General features: G+C 43.7%; 1 protein-coding gene and 1 pseudogene across 1 annotated transcript; both read right to left on the bottom strand.

Moving 5' to 3' along the window:
* Window positions 1-1211: 1211 nt before the first annotated feature.
* On the bottom strand, window positions 1212-4234 carry LOC123446673 (G-type lectin S-receptor-like serine/threonine-protein kinase At2g19130). The gene has a single exon (XM_045123233.1). It carries the CDS (start codon window positions 3965-3967, stop codon window positions 1472-1474), a length of 2496 nt encoding a protein of 831 aa, XP_044979168.1. The 5' UTR covers window positions 3968-4234; the 3' UTR covers window positions 1212-1471.
* A 14287-nt stretch (window positions 4235-18521) lies between these two features.
* LOC123450646 lies at window positions 18522-19346 on the bottom strand (annotated as a pseudogene).
* Between the last annotated feature and the right edge of the window lie 2582 nt (window positions 19347-21928).

Genomic DNA, 21928 nt, shown 5'->3' with positions numbered 1-21928 from the left:
TGAACTCCTTGCTCTTGTGCTTCAAAAGATAGTCTCCTCAATACTCAATCACTCTCTCTCATATTTGACAGGGGTAGGAGAGATTGATCTTGCGGAAAGCAACTTAGGGAGGCTAGAGATTAAGTTTCAAATTGTTGGAATGGAATCTCTTGATCTCAACACATGAGTAGGTGGCTCTCTCTCAGAAAAATGAATCTGGCAAGTGTATGTGTGTTATGAGTGCTTCATGTGCGAATGAGTGGTAGGTGGAGGGGTATATATAGGCATCCCCCAAAATCCAACCGTTACAACATTATTGGCCAACTCGATGACACCGAAATGTAAATCTCGGTGGTACCAAGTACACTAAATGTGGCAACTTTGAATTCTCGGTGATACCGATACGATGACCTAGACTGGATTTCCAAACTCGGTGAGACCGACTTCATATTCGGAAATTCCGAAACTTGAAATTATCCTAACCGAAAGTTGGTCACCCAATCTCGGTGGTACCGATAGGAATGTTGGTTGTACCGAGATGTTGGATTTGGCATAGGATTTGTCTAAGTGTAAAATCGGTATAGCCGAGTGAGAAATGTTGGTGGCACCGATTTTGCATATTTGGCTTGGGACAAATATATTTTGTGGGAAAGTGGCTGAGTATTTTTTATGGCTATCTCTAAACACTTGAGCAACCAATTCATCATATATCTTATTCCCTTTTAATAGTATTGGCTTTCTTACGGACTCAAAGTGATTTCTCATAAATATAAAATGAAGAGTCTTCTTGCTTGAAGCTTGAATCAATCCTATTCCTTCCTTCATCAAGGGGCTTTGCCTCACAATCCTTTAGCCAAAGCTCTTTATGGATTATACCTAAAATATACTAGGTAAAAATGTTAGTCCAAAAAACAATATATGTTGTCATGAATTATTAAAACCACTAAGGGACCATATTGTGCTTTCACGACGATGTGGGCCCGTGGCTAGAGGTCCCCGTGGCAAGAACGGTGTGTTGCACCCTCTTCTTCACATTTTGCGTCCGACGTTCCTCCAGCTTTAAGTAGGCGACGATGGTTTGAAAGGTGGGCTCGGGCAACAAGGTGAGAAGAGGGCAACGGCGGCAGGTTGCGGCGGCGTGCGCAAGGAGAAACGGCGGCGGCAGCGGCACGGTACGGCGGTGACAGGAAGTGGGTGGAAGCGATAACATTGGATGCTAAACAGATGTCATGTAAGTTGGGTTTGCATGCATCGACAATGATTGATTGTGTGCACAAACACATATATAGATACTACAGGGAGGCCGGCCTCTACTTGTCTCCCAAGAAATACAAATATACGTTGGAGAAAGAAGATGCAACAGTACAAGATACATAGGCCCTGATACTGTACCAGTGCACAGATAATTTATGTTCAACAATTTGGATCGGCAAGTGAAGTGAATCACATGTCCCCGAAAGAAAAAAAGAAGTCGCCGTCGATTCGGTCCTCCTCACAGCGTGCGCGAATCTTCCGCACAGAACACCTCCAGGTGTCTAGGCACGGGCGCAGCCCCCACTGTGAGCGACCCCTCCAGAACCTGCACCACCTGCCCCATGGTCGGCCTCATCGCCTCGCTCTGCTGTATGCACCAGCACGCGACGCTGCACGCCCGGCTCAACTCACCCACGTTCGCGTCCCCCACCAGCCTCTCGTCCAAGAGCGCGACGAACTGCCCCTCGCTGACCTTGCTCGCGGCCCAGAGCGGGAAGTACCCCGCGCCGCGGCCGCCGGCGTCCCGGTTCCTCCGCCCGGAGACGAGCTCCAGCAGCGTCATGCCGTAGCTGTACACGTCCGCCTTGGGCGTAATAGGCAGGCCCAGCACCCACTCCGGCGCCAGGTACCCCACCGTGCCCCGCGCCGTGGTCAGCGCGTGGCTGAAGTCCCGCCCGATGAGCTTCGCCATGCCGAAGTCGGCCACCTTGGGGCGGAAGGCCGCGTCCAGGAGTATGTTGTCCGGCTTCACGTCGCAGTGCACGATGCGCTCCTGGCACTGCTCGTGGAGGTAGGCGAGCCCCCTGGCGACGCCGGCCATGATCCCGAACCTTGTGTCCCAGTCCAGCAGCCCGAAGCTCGGGCCGGCCAAGGCGGACGCCAAGGAGCCGTTGGGCATGTAGTCGTAGACCAGCAGCCAATCGCGCCCCGCCGCGCAGAACCCGCGAAGGCGTACGAGACTGACGTGCTGGATCATGCCGAGGGTCCTCACCTCCGCGCGGAACTGCTTCTCCCCCTGCGCCGATCCCTCGAGCCTCTTGACGGCCACCGCGGTGTGGCCACCGTCGCGGAGCGTCCCCTTGTACACGGAGCCGAAGCTCCCCATCCCCAGCTTCTGGGAGAAGTTACCCGTGCACCGCGCTAGATAGCCGTGGCTGAACACCAGAAGAGAGCCGTCGTGCCGCACAGTATCCGCGCCACGTCGCCTCCAGCAAATGAAAACGAACAAGCAGAGTATTGTGAGAAAAGATACCGAAGAGGCGACCAGGATGACGTCGCGTTCATTTGTTGACCCGCCGCCATGGTTACTGGTGGCAGCAAGATCGGCGGCGGCGACTCGGAGGAACAGAGTGGACGAGCTGGCGTCGCCGTCGGTGATCTGCTCAATGTTCCTGAGATCACCACCCCACATCAAGCAACCACCACTGTATGCATACGCCATGCAAGAGCAGTTTCTCAAACACGCCAGCGCGCAGTCTCGGGAGCTACCTGCCGCGGAGAAAAAACTGCTCGGCAGCTTGACATTATCCACCGGAAGGAACCCATCGGTCGACGTGCCGTTGCCGCAGTACAAGCTCGTCTTCCTCGCGCAGCCGCCGCTCCAATACCCCGGCGACGCGGCGTCGAACGCCGGCAAGCACCGGCAGTACTGCGAGCTGGCCACGTCGCAGAGTCCGAAGGGCCCGCACACGGAGTACACGTCGCACGGCGACGTTGGAGTCGCCCAGTGGAGCAGCCACTGCCCGGACCCGCTGGACCAGTCGAACATGGTGAGCTGCCCGTGCGGGCTCATCACCATCCTCGACAGGGTAGATGGGTCGACCACCTCAAAGGAGAAGCTGACCTCCTCGTCGTCGTTGACGGAGTTGTACCTGTACCTGGACGATATGCCCATCTCCGGCACGGAGGCGAAGCGCTGGCCGCTCCATGCGCCGACGCGGTGGTACACGGTCGTGCCGTTCCACCAGAAGGTGTACTGGCCGGACCCGGACGGGTCGATCCGGTCCATGTACAATCCCGTGGATGGGTCGACGGCGCTCCTCCATGACACGAGCGCCTGGTACGCGCCGGTGCTCTTGTTCAGCCCGACCCACCCGCCCGGCACGAGCGTGTCGGTCGGCTGCTCGAAGCTCTGCCACATGACCTCCGGCGAGTTGCCCGGCTGCCGGCCCCGCAGAACGAGGTTCCCGCTGTCGAGGAGCACGGCCACGACGGATCCGTTGCTCGTACGCGCGTGACTGGTCGACGACCAGATGTGGTTCTCGTTTAGGAGGAGGACGAGGTTGCCGTCCGGAGTTACCGTCAGCTCCGAGGACGATGGGTCGGAGACAGGGCGGTCCCTGTTCATGACCCAAATGATAGTCCGCGCCGGGATCTGCTTGTACCATATGCCGACGTAGAAGCTGGAGTCGCCGGCCGGGGAGAAGAAGCCCAGCTCAAACTTGCCTCCCTCCGAGACCAGCGTCCGGTTCCCGGTGAGAGATTCTCCCACGGAGAGCGTGTCCGCGGCTGCCGCGGCGGCAGAGGAGCTCAGGCACTCGAGCAATAGGAACAGGCCGAGTTTGCACGGAGAGCACATGCCCGGCCACTGTCGGCCGGAGAAATTGACGAGCATCGCTGTTACCGTTTGAACCTGAACTGCACCAGTGGCATCTCTACTTGTATTGCTGCTGTGGATTTCGGACTGGTAGAATCTTCCAGTCAGGTACTCTAGGTAAGAGTAAGTGCTCTCCATTGACAGGTGGTGGCTTGGTGCTGCACGGGCGAGTGTGCAGAAGATGACCGAAGACCAGCCACGGTGCAGTAGACCAGCTCTCCTTTGGCACGCCTGGCAAGCTTTACTATCTTGACCGCGGGGAGAAGATCTTCGTGTTCGTAGCCCATGCTTGGTTTCAAAACATTTTCTTGTCCGTTTCTACCACATGGATGATTCCATTTATCATACTAGTAACAGTACACGTGCAACGCAGGAATGAATTTTCTTATTCATCAGGTTGCCAACCGATTTATATGGGATGATAACAATGAATATCTAGAACTATATTGTATGACACATGCATGTGCTCATTCTTGATTGAGGTAGTCATCTTCCATTCAGCAAATGCACAAGTAATATGTTAAGTCTAGTTAGAAATGAGATATAGAAAAATGAAAAACATGAAACCCATGATAAGGTTAGAGAATAGAAAACCATGGTAAGTTAATACCGCAGTAGTCTAATGCTTGGTGAGTGAATACTTCAGTTACTAATAACAAAAAAAATTATTGTTTCATTTTAGATAAAAATATGCAGAGCAAAGTTCTTCAAATACTCCAAAAATCCCACTTTATTGGAGAAACCCATAAAGTCACTCACCACATGACTAATTGGTCTGAGAACAAAATTAAGTTGAATGCTCGGTCTAGTGGTTCCCAAATAGCAAACCATCTGCAGGAGTGAATCTTGGTATGTTTTTCCTACAGCTCACACACAAAATTATATGAGAATGTGAAATATGGCAAAAGAGGATAATAATAGTAATCGTTACGAACCATCATTTATATCAGCTCTCTCCATGATTGTCCAAAGCGTGCATCACATTTTTTTCTTCCTGTTGAAGACTTGAAGTACTAAAATTATTGAAAGAATTCAAGATTAGTCAATAACCCAATTTACCTACACATGCAAAAAAATCTAGCTTGATGAAAGTGTGTACATAGTATAAATGATTTGAACTGGTTATTTGAGTTTATATTATATAGAGCAGAGAGTTTGAGGATACATAGTTATTTACCAAATGAGTAGGTGTAAGAGACCCCGATGACAAAGTTGAACAACATCGAGGAAATAATCAGCCTCGCATGCAACAACCTGATATCCTTCAAACAGCTCGTACACCTCCTGCTCTACTAAATCAACCATCATGGAATAAAATCACGCACTCGAATATAAATGTTAGATTGCTGCTTGGTCAGAATTTGGAAAGTAAGATTGCAATCGCGCCTCTCATGGTGACTCACACGCTCCTGCGCTACCATGTCGCTGCTCGCGCTTGACACATCAAGAATAAAGCAACTGGTATAGAAGGATATGGTTCTTCATATGTTTTCAGATGGGTGTGGCTATGAATATGCTCCTTCTATTCTAGTCATCAACCCGTGCGCGTGCACGGGCTAGTTATGTGTTGTGACGATTACATACTAAATTTATCTTTTTATGTTTAATAAACACACAAAGTTTACAAATTTGAATTGGTGGACATTATGATTATACATGTAACATATTACTGCCAAAATATTGGATGATTTACTCGAAATAGGGTCCAATTTTCAGCTAAAAATACTAAAATTTCCTGCAACCGATTATGCAAATCAAAGTCATTCACTTACTGCCTTTCCCAAACTTTCATGCCAGCCAGTCTGTATTTTCAATGTTGGAGCTTCTAGGGTAAATTTTATCCATATGTACAGTCCTATGCATGTTTAGCAAGAAAATAACAACGACATAAGCATAGAAGGCTTGCAATTCTTGTAACTGAAGCACATTCAGCTAGCTAACATAAGCGAATAACCATGAGGTATTGAAAAAGGAAAATACTGACAATATATAACTGTATATATTTTCAGGTTATGCTCATACAGAACAAAATGAGCTTTCAAAAGGATGGAACTGCAAGGGAAAATTGAGTGAAGAAGTAAGAGAATTTGAAGATAGAAACTGTAGAAAAAAGGTAAAAATTCAGAAAATTGAAGAGAAGCTTACTCCGGCCATATGCAACCTTGCCATGTACATCTTTTGAAGTTAGCGACAGTTCACCATGCATGGCACTTGTTTGCTTCTCGCCCAGTAATATCAAAAACTTTCAAAGCTTTGTATTAAAAGTTGGGCTTAGGCCTTTCTCTAAAAGTAAGATAATATCATCAATCGATCTACAGACTGTAGATCCAATTTGTTCTGGAACATGTATCCTTTACTTAGCTCAGCCTTTAGTTCTGCCTATCAGAAAAACAAACTGCATACAACCTAAAAATCAAACATAATTAGGGATATAAGCCGTTGCTGGCCAACTACTACTACATAACTATTTTAGTGGTCTACCCATATAATTAACATGCCCTACGCCAGTTTTCACTCTCTAGAAACACGGAATCTTTTTGGGGCCGTTTCGTCAGCGATGGGATTAGCTAAATTAATTAAAGAGCCGCTTGTGCCAAAGAAAACCACCTTCCACCATGGTTGCAACTCAAACAATGTCAATGGAAAGACTACGACTGGGTATAGTTAGCTTCATTTGTTCCAAGAGGCAGCTAGATATTGATGTTAATGGTACCAATTAAGCTTCATCCAATGGAGAAATCAACTCCAATGGTTATATTTGAATGTTTTAATATTATTACAACCATATATGGGTGGTCGTTTATACTTTCAGGTTCTTCATCAGAATAATCCCTTTGTTCTACTGCATTTCAGCTATCATGATCTAAAACTGTAGGTGTACCTGCTGCACCACACTAGTGGGGACGGGGCCTTTAGCCCCGGCCCGTAAGGGGCTTTAGTCCCGGTTCACCAACCGGGACTAAAGGGGCGAGACTAAAGGCCTAACCTTTAGTCCCGGCCCTGTTCCAAGCCGGGACTAAAGGTGCTCCACGTGGACGCCTCGTAGCGCCCGAGGGGCAGGCCCTTTAGTCCCGGTTCGTTACACGGACCGGAACTAAAGAGTTTCAGATTTTGCTTATTTTTGGGGTTTTTTTTTGAATTAAATTATTTTTGGGTTTTAGGGTTTTAGGGTTTAGGTGTTCGGGAGATTAACGTGATGCCTCGTTTGGTGTTCGGGAATTAATTTTCATATAATTTAAATAGAAATAATTATGCATATATATATAAGATTAACTTATCTTACAAGCGAGCATATATATACAATTATATGCAGATCTGAATTATCGGGACTAGAGCCCGTCTATTCGATTACATGGACGAACATCAGTAATGGCCCCTAGCTACACTAAATTCTCCTTTGTCATCTATAGCTTCCGTCCTCAGAAAGGTCGCAAGCTCCTCTGCAACAACAATCGCGCGTTGCTCTGGTAGGACCTTCGTCCTCATGGCCGTGTACTATATAAGAAGAGGAGATGAATATGAATATCAATCATGATAACAAAGAATGACGGGTAAAAATAGTGGTGTGAATGTTCATTGCTTACGTCAAATCTGTGATCCTTGTGCTCAGAGGTAAACGTGCGAATGGTCTCGCAAACATAGTATCCGCATAGATGCGTTCCCCGTGGCTGCTGGTCGGACTTTACGAGAATAGAATATATATAATCACAATAATAATCTAGCATCATAGATGTATTGAAAATAGAAGTATATCATACTACTACTTACCTGAGCCGCTCTAAAGGTCAGCTTCTCAGGCTCGATACCGGGAGTCACGCACTTGAACCGCTTCAGTGTGAGCAAATCTTTATCTCTATCTGCAGTGAACTTTCTTTTTCCCTCCTTAATTTCTTTCACTATCCTTTTCCAATTCTCCCTGGGTATCCTAAGACCGTCACTGCAGATGAGGCCCCCTGTTTCTTCGTCATACGAACCACCATGCGCAAGGAACCAATTTCTTGCTCTCAATTCCCACTCATCACGGAGTGGTTCAGGTACGATGCCTTTATGTAGCAGATCTTGCTCTTTCTTATCCCACTTTGGGATGGCAGTCTCATAGCCCCTGGCCCTAGCTTGTGGTGATATTTCTTCTTGTCGGCATTTATCTTGTTCTGTTCTGATAATGCCTGGGCATCTTCTGACTCCTTGTACTCTTGAAATGCCTTCCAGTGATTCGCCTGCTTGGCTAGATACCCCTCGAATACTGGCACTTTCTTTGTCTTCAGATAGTTTTTCCATAGCTTCTTCTTCCAGCTACGGAATAGTTCGGCCATCTTCTTTAGAGTCCACTGCTTGACTTTGGCCCTCAGTTTGTCTGCGGCGTCTTCATTCTCACATTCTGGTAGGATGTGACATGAGATCATTCCAAAGATTATCTTTGTACCTTTTGGTGACATAGTCACTATCGTCTGCCCCTTTGCGCTTGTTCCACTCCCGAACGCTGATCGGGACGTGATCCCTAACGAGAACTCCGCATTGCTTCTTGAATGTGTCAGCAGCATTCTTAGGAAGCTTGGGTTCACCCGTAGGCAATATCACCTCAAAGGTGTAATGCGTCCGTGCATCCAACTTTCTAGTCGGGCCTCGTTTCGTAGCTTTGCTCGATGTGGAGGCCTAAGAGGGAGAAACATTCGTCAAATGAATGTATATGTATACAATATAGAGCTATCTCCAATATTTTTCACATATTACAAGTGATTGTCGAACTTCATATGTATACCTCGCCGGACTTTATTATTTCTTCACCGACTTCTCCATCAGTGAAGCTATCACCTTCTCCGTCATTGGACCTATCTCCTGCCCCATCGGCTTCATCTTCGTGTCGCTCGCTCGGCAAATACATCATCTCTTGTGTCCGTACATCGTCGAATATTATCACTAATACTCCTCGAATACTATCATACATATAGCATCACTGATACATCTAGAACCGTAGCGCCCGACGGGTATCGGCGCGGGCGGTGGACACCCAAAGAGAAGGAACCATCACAGGATCATAGCTCCAGTGAGATCCCCGAAGAACCTGCCAGGTATGCTCGAACCTGCCCTCCAACGCAACCATGTAGCGACGGACGTGCTCATCCTCCTCGCTGACACGGTGACGTACCACCTCGGCGGTGTCCGGAAGCCTCGGCACCCTCACTGGCCCATGCGACCGCCACCAAACAAGGATCGGGTCAACGACGGGCTGGCTCCTCACCAACCTACGCCCCCCGGAAGGTAGCACCTCCCAATACCAGCCGGGCGGAGCCCAGTCCCGGACAGGGCCCCTCTGATCAAGCAGGTGTCCTCCCCCGAGTCGACGACGAGGATGCGGGATAGGCATCGTAAAATGAACTAAAAAAATAAACTAGTTCTATTAATTTTCTTGCTAAAAATAAACTATTAACACTTAAGAATATACAATAGCAAAATTAAACTATTAACACTTAAACATATACAATAGCAAAATTAAGCAATAATCTAAGAAACACTATTAACACTTAAGCATATACACTATACAATAGCAAAATTAAATGACAAAAAAATATTTCTTCTTCTTGTAACCCTAAACTAATTTTTCATCTTCTTCTATTTCTCCTCTTCTTTTACTTCTTCTTCTACTTCTACTTCTCCTCTTCTTCTACTAATTCTCGTCTTCTCTTCTACTTCTCCTCTCCTCCTCTTCTAATTTTTTTCTCTTCTTCTACTTCTCCTCTTCTTCTATTTTTCCTCTTCTTCTCCTCTCCTCCTCTTCTTATTCTCCTTTTTCTTATTTTCTTCTCCTCCTCTTCTTATTTTCTTTTTACTAATTCTAAATATTACTAACCCTAATAATCTAGCACAAACCTAATAACAATAGGAATTAAATGACAATTTTTTTTCTTTCGTTCTTCCCTTTTTCTTCCTTTCTTCTCCTTTTTCTTCCTTTCTTCCCTTTTTCTTGTTTTCTTCTCCTTTTTCTTCTTTTCTTCTCCTTTTTCTTCTTTTCTTCTCCTTCCCTTTTTCTTCTTTTCTTCTCCTTTTTCTTCCTTTCTTCTCCTTTTTCTTCCTTTCTTCTCCTTTTTCTTCCTTTCTTCTCCTTTTTCTTCTTTTCTTCTCCTTTTTCTTCTTTTCTTCTCCTTTTTCTTCTTTTCTTCTACTGGCCGGAGTGTTGGGGAGGAGGGGGCGGGGGGCTTACCGGCCGGAGGTGTCGACGGCGCGCGGCGAGGAGGACGGCGCGCGGTGAGGAGGACGACGGCGACGACGAGGAGGACGGTAGGCGACGGCGAGGAGGACGGCGGGCAGCCTGACGGCGTCGTCGAGGTCGTCGGTGTGCCGCGCCGGGCAGGAGAACGAGAGGAAGAAGAAGAGAAACGAACGATTTGGGTTGGAATTTTTCTAACTCCCGCTTATATAGGTGGATCTTTAGTCCCGGTTCGTGGCTCGAACCGGGACTAAAGACCCCCTTTAGTCCCGGGTGGAGCCACGACCCGGGACTAAAGGCCTCTTTTCGGGCAGACCAGAAGGCGGGAAGCAGGGGGTCTTTAGTCCCGGTTGGAGCCACGCACCGGGATTAAAGCCCCTCCTCGGCTGCACGATAAGTTTAGTCCCACCTCGCCTAGCGAGGGGGACTAACACTTGTTTATAAGCCCCGTCGCAGCTTCTCCATCGAGCTCCTCTCTAAAGCAGGCTTACGGGCCTAAACTCACTCAAAATTGAAACTATATTCGAAATTATGCAGAAAATTCAACCTGAATTCAAAGTGAGTTCACTTTGAATTTAGGTTGAATTTTCTCTATAAATTCTCATATAGTTTCAATTTTTTTCTATTTTCAAAATTAATTATTTTGACTATCCAAACTATTATCTATTTTGTTATTTTCAATTAAAAATGTGTTTATTAAAAATTCTTTTTGCATATTTGAGAATTTGACAAAACTATGATAATGAAAAGTGTTTGAAATTGAATAAACAATTCAAAACTATTTTCTATTTCCAAAAGTAATTATTTTGACTATCCAAACTATTAACTATTTTGTTATTTTCAATTAAAAACTATGTTTATTAAAATTCTTTTTGCATATTTGAGAATTTGACAAAACTATGATAATGAAAAGTGTTTGAAATTGAATAAATAATTCAAAACTATTTTCTATTTTCAAAAGTTATTATTTTGACTATCCAAACTATTAACTATTTTGTTATTTTCAATTAAAAACAATGTTTATTAAAATTCTTTTTGCATATTTGAGAATTTGACAAAACTATGATAATGAAAAGTGTTTGAAATTGAATAAATAATTCAGAACTATTTTCTATTTTCAAAAGTAATTATTTTGACTATCCAAACTATTAACTATTTTGTTATTTTCAATTAAAAACTATGTTTATTAAAATTCTTTTTGCATATTTGAGAATTTGACAAACTATGATAATGAAAAGTGTTTGAAATTGAATAAATAATGCAAAACTATTTTCTATTTTCAAAAGTAATTATTTTGACTATCCAAACTATTAACTTACTTTTTTGAGCTAGTTGACCCTGAAATTGAAAAGCACTACAAATGAACTCTGAAAATGTTGAAAGTTGGCATGCTATCATCATTTCACCCACATAGCATGTGTTAAAAAGTTGAGAGGGCTACGACAAAAACTGGATGCACTTCGTGTACAAAACGGACAATCTCTCTCGAAGTATCAGCGTTTCGAACGAGAACTCATCTCTTACAAAGGGATTTCATTTTTTTGAACTTATTTGAACTCCATACTTTTTGTATGTTCAAAATGCACCATTCAAAGGCACATCACAAAATTTCAACAATTTCTGACTTCATTTGGTATTCTTCGTGCATTAACTTTTTTTTTTGAGCTAGTTGACCCTGAAATTGAAAAGCACTACAAATGAACTCCGAAAATGTTGAAAGTTGGCATGCTATCATAATTTCACCCACATAGCATGTGGTAAAAAGTTGAGAGGGCTACGACAAAAACTGGATGCATTTTGTGTACAAAACGGACAATCTCTCTCGAAGTATCAGCGTTTCGAACGAGAACTCATCTCTTACAAAGGGATTTCATTTTTTTGAAATTATTTGAACTCCATGCTTCTTGTATGTTCAAAATGCACCATTCAAAGGCACATCACAAAATTTCAACAATTTCTGACTTCATTTGGTATTCTTCGTGCATTAACTTTTTTTTTGAGCTAGTTGACCCTGAAATTGAAAAGCACTACAAATGAACTCCGAAAATGTTCAAAGTTGGCATGCTATCATAATTTCACGCACATAGCATGTGTTAAAAAGTTGAGAGGGCTACGACAAAAACTGGATGCATTTCGTGTACAAAACGGACAATCTCTCTCGAAGTATGAGCGTTTCGAATGAGAACTCATCTCTTACAAAGGGATTTCATTTTTTGAACTTATTTGAACTCCATACTTTTTGTGTGTTCAAAATGCACCATTCAAAGGCCCATCACAAAATTTCAACAATTTCTGACTTCATTTGGTATTCTTCGTGCATTAACTTATTTTTTTTGAGCTAGTTGACCCTCAAATTGAAAATCACTACAAATGAACTCTGAAAATGTTGAAAGTTGGCATGCTATCATCATTTCAACCGCATAGCATGTGTTAAAAAGTTGAGAGGGCTACGACAAAAACTGGATGCACTTCGTGTACAAAACGGACAATCTCTCTCGAAGTATCACCGTTTCGAACGAGAACTCATCTGTTACAAAGGGATTTCATTTTTTTGAACTTATTTGAACTCCATACTTTTTGTGTGTTCAAAATGCACCATTAAAAGGCACATCACAAAATTTCAACAATTTTTGATTTAATTTGGTATTCTTCGTGCATTTACTTTTTTTTTGAGCTAGTTGACCCTGAAATTGAAAAGCACTACAAATGAACTCTGAAAATGTTGAAAGTTGGCATGCTATCATCATTTCACCCGCATAGCATGTGTTAAAAAGTTGAGAGGGCTACGACAAAAACTGGATGCACTTCGTGTACAAAACGGACAATCTCTCTCGAAGTATCAGCGTTTCGAACGAGAACTCATCTCTTACAAAGGGACTTCATTTTTTTGAACTTATTTGAACTCCATACTTTTTGTGTGTTCAAAATGCACCATTCAAAGGCACATCACAAAATTTCAACAATTTCTGACTTCATTTGGTATTCTTCGTGCATTAACTTATTTTTTTTTAGCTAGTTGACCCTGAAATTGAAAAGCACTACAAATGAACTCTGAAAATGTTGAAAGTTGGCATGCTATCATCATTTCACCCACATAGCATGTGTTAAAAAGTTGAGAGGTCTACGACAAAAACTAGATGCACTTCGTGTACAAAACGGACAATCTCTCTCGAAGTATCAGCGTTTCGAACGAGAACTCATCTCTTACAAAGGGATTTCATTTTTTTGAACTTATTTGAACTCCATAATTTTTGTGTGTTCAAAATGCACCATTCAAAGGCACATCACAAAATTTCAACAATTTCTGACTTCATTTGGTATTCTTCGTGCATTTACTTTTTTTTTGAGCTAGTTGACCCTGAAATTGAAAAGCACTACAAATGAACTCTGAAAATGTTGAAAGTTGGCATGCTATCATCATTTCACCCGCATAGCATGTGTTAAAAAGTTGAGAGGGCTACGACAAAAACTGGATGCACTTCGTGTACAAAACGGACAATCTCTCTCGAAGTATCAGCGTTTCGAACGAGAACTCATCTCTTACAAAGGGATTTCATTTTTTTGAACTTATTTGAACTCCATACTTTTTGTGTGTTCAAAATGCACCATTCAAAGGCACATCACAAAATTTCAACAATTTCTGACTTCATTTGGTATTCTTCGTGCATTAACTTATTTTTTTAGCTAGTTGACCTTGAAAATGTTGAAAGTTGGCATGCTATCATCATTTCACCCACATAGCATGTGTTAAAAAGTTGAGAGGTCTACGACAAAAACTGGATGCACTTCGTGTACAAAACGGACAATCTCTCTCGAAGTATCAGCGTTTCGAACGAGAACTCATCTCTTACAAAGGGATTTCATTTTTTTGAACTTATTTGAACTCCATACTTTTTGTGTGTTCAAAATGCACCATTCAAAGGCACATCACAAAATTTCAACAATTTCTGACTTCATTTGGTATTCTTCGTGCATTTACTTTTTTTTGAGCTAGTTGACCCTGAAATTGAAAAGGACTACAAATGAACTCTGAAAATGTTGAAAGTTGGCATGCTATCATCATTTCACCCGCATAGCATGTGTTAAAAAGTTGAGAGGGCTAAGACAAAAACTGGATGCACTTCGTGTACAAAACGGACAATCTCTCTCGAAGTATCAGCGTTTCGAACGAGAACTCATCTCTTACAAAGGGATTTCATTTTTATGAACTGATTTGAACTCCATACTTTTTGTGTGTTCAAAATGCACCATTCAAAGGCACATCACAAAATTTCAACAATTTCTGACTTCATTTGGTATTCTTCGTGCATTAACTTATTTTTTTTAGCTAGTTGACCCTGAAATTGAAAAGCACTACAAATGAACTCTGAAAATGTTGAAAGTTGGCATGCTATCATCATTTCACCCACATAGCATGTGTTAAAAAGTTGAGAGGTCTACGACAAAAACTGGATGCACTTCGTGTACAAAACGGACAATCTCTCTCGAAGTATCAGCGTTTCGAACGAGAACTCATCTCTTACAAAGGGATTTCATTTTTTGAACTTATTTGAACTCCATACTTTTTGTGTGTTCAAAATGCACCATTCAAAGGCACATCACAAAATTTCAACAATTTCTGACTTCATTTGGTATTCTTCGTGCATTTACTATTTTTTTGAGCTAGTTGACCCTGAAATTGAAAAGCACTACAAATGAACTCTGAAAATGTTGAAAGTTGGCATGTTATCATCATTTCACCCGCATAGCATGTGTTAAAAAGTTGAGAGGGCTACGACAAAAACTGGATGCACTTCGTGTACAAAACGGACAATCTCTCTCGAAGTATCAGCGTTTTGAACGAGAACTCATCTCTTACAAAGGGATTTCATTTTTTTGAACTTATTTGAACTCCATACTTTTTGTGTGTTCAAAATGCACCATTCAAAGGCACATCCCAAAATTTCAACAATTTCTGACTTCATTTGGTATTCTTCGTGCATTAACTTATTTTTTTAGCTAGTTGACCCTGAAAATGTTGAAAGTTGGCATGCTATCATCATTTCACCCACATAGCATATTTTAAAAAGTTGAGAGGTCTACGACAAAAACTGGATGCACTTCGTGTACAAAACGGACAATCTCTCTCGAAGTATAAGCGTTTCGAACGAGAACTCATCTCTTACAAAGGGATTTCATTTTTTTGAACTTATTTGAACTCCATACTTTTTGTGTGTTCAAAATGCACCATTCAAAGGCACATCACAAAATTTCAACAATTTCTGACTTCATTTGGTATTCTTCGTGCATTTACTTATTTTTTTGAGCTAGTTGACCGTGAAATTGAAAAGCACTACAAATGAACTCTGAAAATGTTGAAAGTTGGCATGCTATCATCATTTCACCCACATAGCATGTGTTAAAAAATTAAGAGGGCAACGACATTCTTCTTCTCTCATATATGGTGGACACTAGCTCACCTGATTTTTCAACCGTCGATGATGGTCGCTACTCCTACTTCCCCTAGTGCATAACCAATATCTAGCACAAGGAGAAGAAGGAGAAATGACCCCCCACAGCAACAGTCGACATTCTTCTTCTCTCATGTATGGTGGACACTACCTCACCTGATTTTTCGACCGTCGATGATGGTCGCTACTCCTTCTTCCCCTAGTGCATAACAAATATCTAGCACAAAGAGAAGAAGGAGAAGCAACCCCCACAACAACAGTCGGCATTCTTCTTCTCTCATGCACAAAGAGAAGAAGGAGAAGCAACCCCCACCTGATTTTTTGAACTTATTTGAACTAAAGACTTTTTGTATATATATGTGGTCGAAATGCATGATACCATGAAGTTAGAAAGGGTTAAACCATTCAAAAGTAGCAAATGAAGTTAGAAAGGGCTAAACCATTCAAATTTGGAAACTATAATGGCACAAACAGAAACTAGACATATATACATTGGTCCAAGCAGTACATGATACTAGTTCAAACAGTACATAATAATAGCTATCATAGATATATATATTCGAGGTGACGCTGGCCATAGTTGACGACTCGAATCAGAATGTCCACCTTATTCGAGGTGACGCTGGCCATAGTTGATGACTCGAATCTTGCGGTACAACTCGTATGAAGCGTATGCATCTTTTGCTGCATACTCAATGTTGATACGATCAAGTGGGGCCTTCTCCCAAAGTTTGTGCTGAGACTTTGGGAAATTGGTCTTCATATTACCATATTCCTCGTCGATCAAGGCAACTGCCATATGAGCCATCGAAGTCCTGACATGTCGAAGCCTGAATACCGTTTGGAGATCAATGAGGCAACCAGTTGGTATCTCAATACCGAAGCTGTACCTCATCTTCAGTTTGCCGTTCGTTATGTCAACGGTAGCAAAAGTGATGCCGCTGCGAAGGAAGTCCATGAGTTCTGGACAATGCTTGTCACTACTGCAACAGAAACAAATTAAAATGGAACAAATGTTACATACCGCTGCAATAAGGAAACATGTTTCACTACAACTAAAGAGAAAATTATCTTTAGGATGCAAATAGAACATATTGCTATCCTATGCAATTTTCATATCCTACGAATTGATCAAGAAACTGTAAATTAACTATGACATATATATATACGTTCTCCCACGGTTTTGCAAATATTCAATAAGCTAGACATATTGCATATTGCTATCCAATGAAACCTAGAGAGATCACTATAGCTATCCAATGGAACCTAGAGAGATCACTAGCTATATGCAATTTTCATGACTATGACATATCATATTGCTATCCAATGGAACCTAGAGAGATCACTAGCTATATGCAATTTTCATAACCTTGGATCAAAGAACACCGCATAAAATTTTATCACTACAACTATGATTTCAATGGAACATATTGAACCAATCAGATTTTTTAGATTGTGGAACACTATTCCAATCAGATTGTGTTCCCTTCAACTAATCAAAATTGTTTCACTACAACTATTTGAAGAGAACCAACTATGATTCCAATGGAACATATTAAACACTAGTTGATTCTAATATGATTTTTCAGATTATGGAACACTATTCCAATCAGATTGTGTTCCCCTTCAACTAATCAAAATTGTTTCACTACAACTATTTGAAGGGAACCAACTATGATTGAAACAAATAAACTTACAATGTCATTACCTTGGATCAAAGAAAGCCTCAAAACTTACCTCACCCATTGGAAGATCAAGACATGGTGTTTGAAACATAGTTGGATGACGGCAACACCGCGTTGATCGGCCGTGTACTCCAGATCAAGCACCAAGAACTTCTTATGATCCACTGCGGCGTCAAGCCATCGTTCCTTCAACTGTCTAAGAAAATGCGGCACCTCCCTGCTCTCGTTCGTGTACACGACATCGAGCTTGGTCTTGCCATGTGCGAGCACCTCTCCAAAGCGAGTTGGCATGGTGGAAGAAGAGAAGGGAAGAAGAGAGGGGAAGAACAGAGAGAGGGGAAGCGAGAGAGGAAGAAGAACAGAGAAATGGCGACGCGACACAGACTCTGCCTCGGTTGTGGTTTTGGGCAGCGGGATGCAAACCGTTTGGGCCTTTAGTCCCGGGTTGAGCCACCAACCGGGACTAAAGGGGGATACCAACGGTTGCCACCACTACGGCAGGCCACGTGTCAGACCTTTAGTCCCGGTTTGAGCCACCAACCGGGACTAAAGGGGGATACGAACGGTTGCCACCACCACTGCCCACCGCGTAGCCCTTTAGTCCCGGTTTGGGACACGAACCGGGACTAAAGTCTCCTTACGGGCCGGGACTAAAGCCTCGAGGTAGGCATTGAGAATTGGGGCGACGTGGCCGAGCCTTTAGTCCCGGCCCAAAGGCAGGCCGGGACTAAAGGGTCCCGACCAAAGGCCCGTTCTCCACTAGTGCCAAGATCATGGTTGTTTAGCCAGCGCGGGTGCAGCAGAACTTATGGCCAGATCTGGGAACGAATTGGAGCGATGTCGAGCAGCGGCAGAGCGAGTAGGGGCGTGCGTGGAGAGCAGCTGCAGCGCGCCGATGATGGCGCCGCGTCATGGAAGCGCGTTGGCGGAGGGCTGGGCGGGGCCGGGCGATGGCGTGGGGCTGGGGAGGGGGGGGGGCTAGGCACGAGCGGGCTGGACAGGAGCGGTTGACTGCGACGGGGGTAGACGTGCGCTACTGGGTGGGTTAGCCTTTCGTTAACGAAGACTTTTATGATACTTCCGGAACTAATGAATAAATGAAACTATACGTATACGTATAGGAAGATCTTCCTATGTGGAATACAAAGGAAATGAATAAATGAAACTATACGTATAGGAAGATCTTCATCAATGGGGCAAGAATAAAAGAGTTATCTACTTATTTATCTCTCGTGTTTCTATGCCTACAGGTGGGCTTGGCCCTGTCCAGCGCGCATGCTCACCTAGACCTAGCCACACTCTACAATGGACCCCCGACAATGAGGCTAGCTATAAGCATAAACCACCAGCTATCACGAATGTTTCCTTCACGAATAGGTCATGGCACAGAGATAATGTATATAACTGACCCATAGATAGCTCCATACAAAATAGGCATACCTTGCTTTCCTTTCCTTGTCCATCCTTCTAGATACTCTGCAAGTATTGTCCCACAAATGAGATTCATACTTCTCACTCCACATATGCCTGCACAATTGATGAAGTCTGATAAGCAGCTCTATCAAGCATTTATTTAGTTAATATAACGAAAACATTGTTGTGTTTCTTTCCTCTCATCAAAACCAAGCCTACCTGGTCACACCATGGTAACAAGAGGACCCGGAGCTAGGTGCTCACACCGTAGTAATTGCAGAAATAGAACCGGCGGCACCCTTTTCCTCTCTATATTCCGCAACCGTTACATGATTATCCTTTTTGACAATGCTAAGAACTTGAACCCCCTTATAATTATTGCCACCATCCGCACTCCCCTCATTTTCTGGCACAGTTACCAAAGCATCCTTCTCCCCAGCATGGTTCTCGCTGTTCAAAGGGTCAACCGAGTCACTCTTCATGTCTGCATGTGCCTGAATTTCGCCTTCATCAACTTCCTCATTCTTCGGGACCTTCTTCTTATCAGTGCCACTAGACTCAGCATCGTTGGCCTCTGACTCCACTGCACCGTGCAAGACACCAATCTCCTCAGGAGCAGGGACCATTGTAGGCTAAGAATTCAGATTGATAGAAGGGATCCTCTCGATCTTCCGGCCATCGCCCGATTCCCCAGCAGCTTTCTCCTCCACAAAACCCTCCATTTGCTGACCCTGACTAACTTCCTCCCCAGATTATTTCATCATCTATCACGAACCTAACCTGCCTAGCAGTCGTCCTATTCACGAATTATCTGAAAGAGGGAACAAAGACAGAGCATCCCAAACAAGAAAAAGGAATCAAACGGTTAGATCCCAACCTGGCAATCATTCTCTTCAGAAGTATCGACGACGGGAAGGAGGGCGGCGGTGGCGCGGCGCGGGGACGTCCGCGGCGGTGCTCGGTGGCGGGAGATGAGGGCCGCGGTGGCGCGGCTCGCGGCTGGCAGTGGCGGGGCTCAGCGGCGGGAGAGGAGGGCCACGGTGGGGGGGGGCATGTGGCCAGCGATGGTGTGGTGCGTGGCCAGCAAGCGCAAGGGAGCGAGGGGCCGACGGCGAGCGCGAGGAAGCGAGGGGCCAATCGGGTGAGAGGGATCTGGGGGAACAGTTCCAACGGGATGTTTTCACAGCGAACTATTATTAATGCGTAGGGTGTTTTCGCTAACGAAGGAGTAGTTTCGTTAACTTTCGTTAACAGCCTAATTAAACCGTTGATAATATGTTTAGACGCTCCAGATTTGTGGTTGGATCTGCCCTCTCGTGCTTTTAATAGTAGAGATAGAGACTAATAATCGTGCAAGTGTAAATGCTCGTATCTACATAAATTTGATCTTTATTAAAAAAATGCAGGTATAAATGTGAATAAATAATTTTAAAAACATCACTAAATAACATATATCTTCTATTAAAACAAGATGATGTCCCCCCGCGTTGTTGCGGAAAACTTGCTAAAAAAATGCATAAAAGTTTTTAAAAAATATCTATAACTAATGGAAAGTAAATCTAAGTTTAAAAATAAACAAAATACGAAGGATACAAAAAGAAAAAAAATGAATTATTGTTAAAAGAATGTCAAAAATATGAATGTAAACTACATAGGTATCGTGCAAGCAACCAACACATATATTTGAAATAAATGGTCTAATGCAAAAAATAACTTGTGTGCAACATGCATGAATTGATGATGTAGTGCTTGCATGGATAGAGTAATACAAAAACAATGTAATTTATGATTTGCATACATGACTTACTCATGTGACATAGTTGCATTTTAGAAAAATAGTTAATTGGTAGTAGCTATTTAAGAATAGAAGATTGTTGCTTCACCAAGGAAATGCAAACCAAACAAAATTCCAATTATCATCTACATGCAAGCCACATATGATCAATGGAGATAGTGCAAAAAACATATTTCGAGCACAGGAAACTTACAATCTTTGTGCACAATTTTATCTGAGCTAAGCGAAATCATTGAAGTACTCTTTGCACATACAATTTTGTAATTTATACATATAATTCTTTAATTTCTAAGTCTAAGGAAATAAGAAATCCTGCTACTATAGACTTATAGAGATCATATTCGAAGATAACACCATTCAAATGTATTCAAACAGATTTTTTTAGGAGAATATGTTCACACAACATCAAACATCAATAGCGACCTCTTACTACACTTCCGATCCCTGAGAGGTTAGTGGTTTTGCCTCAAATTTGAACTAAATCAGGACGCACAATAGGAATCAGAGGGAGTATTAATATTTAGAATGACTTGCATAATTTTCGGTATACATAAAAAAACTGAAAGCAGGTCTATGCCTAAATGGTTGGCTTACAATCCATGCATCACTCAATTCCATTGTTTAATGCTTCATCCCGCTCTAACTCTTATTTGTAACAAGCCATACCTTGTATACCCTTCACATCTTGACGAGAGATAACCTTGAGGTAGGCTCATCAAGCATACTCCTTCACATTTCGGCACAGTGTGGGGGTGGAGGCCTCCCATGTGCCGGCTCCTCCTCGCCGGTTACGCGGCTCGCGCCGGCTTGGGGCACCGCAGCTTGCCACCCGGCTTTATGACTAGCCGCCAACCATATGGTAAGCACTAGTCGCATCAACGCAACTTATGCGACTGGTGCACTCGACTAAAGGCGAGATTACGTCAGCTCAGGTACTACGGAGTGGTGTACGCGTGGCTACAGAGGAGGCGGCCGTACCGCTGACCGGTGTCGGTTGCGACTCATCCGTCTTGCACACTGTCCGCACGCCTCCATCCACTCCATTACCTGGCCCAGCGTGGCTACAGTGGAGGCGGTCGTACCGTTGACCGGCGCCGGATCCCACAAAACGACGGCCACAGTGCAACCCGTGCCCTGCGTGAGGGGCACGCACCAATCCCAAAGGCTAGCCGGCGGGCCCTAGCATTTGATAGGACCCTGCAGCCGGCGGGCCCCACAGACGACAAGACTGCTCAATGGTGGGCCTACTCGCTAGCCGGAGAGGCTGCCAGCAGGGTCCCCCTTTAGTACCATATATCCATATTGTATGCCACGGGGTTTGCCTATAAAACCTCTGGCCCTCCTCCATGCACAGGGTCAGCCATTCATACGCACGAATACACATATAGAAGAGGGAGAACACGAGTCGACTAGCTCCTTCTTCCTCTTCCGGCGAACAGCTCAAGGAGCACTTTGTAGTTCTCTTGGTTCATCAACCACTTCGACAGGACTAGAGGTATTACCTTCCATGAAGGGCCCCGAACCTGGGTACATCGTGTGTCCCGAACCGGT

The sequence above is a fragment of the Hordeum vulgare genome, chromosome 4H (assembly GCF_904849725.1).
Source record: "Hordeum vulgare subsp. vulgare chromosome 4H, MorexV3_pseudomolecules_assembly, whole genome shotgun sequence".
In the NCBI taxonomy this organism is placed as follows: domain Eukaryota; kingdom Viridiplantae; phylum Streptophyta; class Magnoliopsida; order Poales; family Poaceae; genus Hordeum; species Hordeum vulgare.
The sequence above is the reverse complement of the archived record's forward strand: the minus strand, read 5'-3'. Positions and strand labels throughout refer to the sequence as shown.

Coding starts and splice junctions, on each gene's coding strand:
- LOC123446673 (XM_045123233.1), bottom strand. CDS start 3,967: ATGGAGAGCACTTACTCTTACCTAGAGTACCTGACTGGAAGATTCTAC.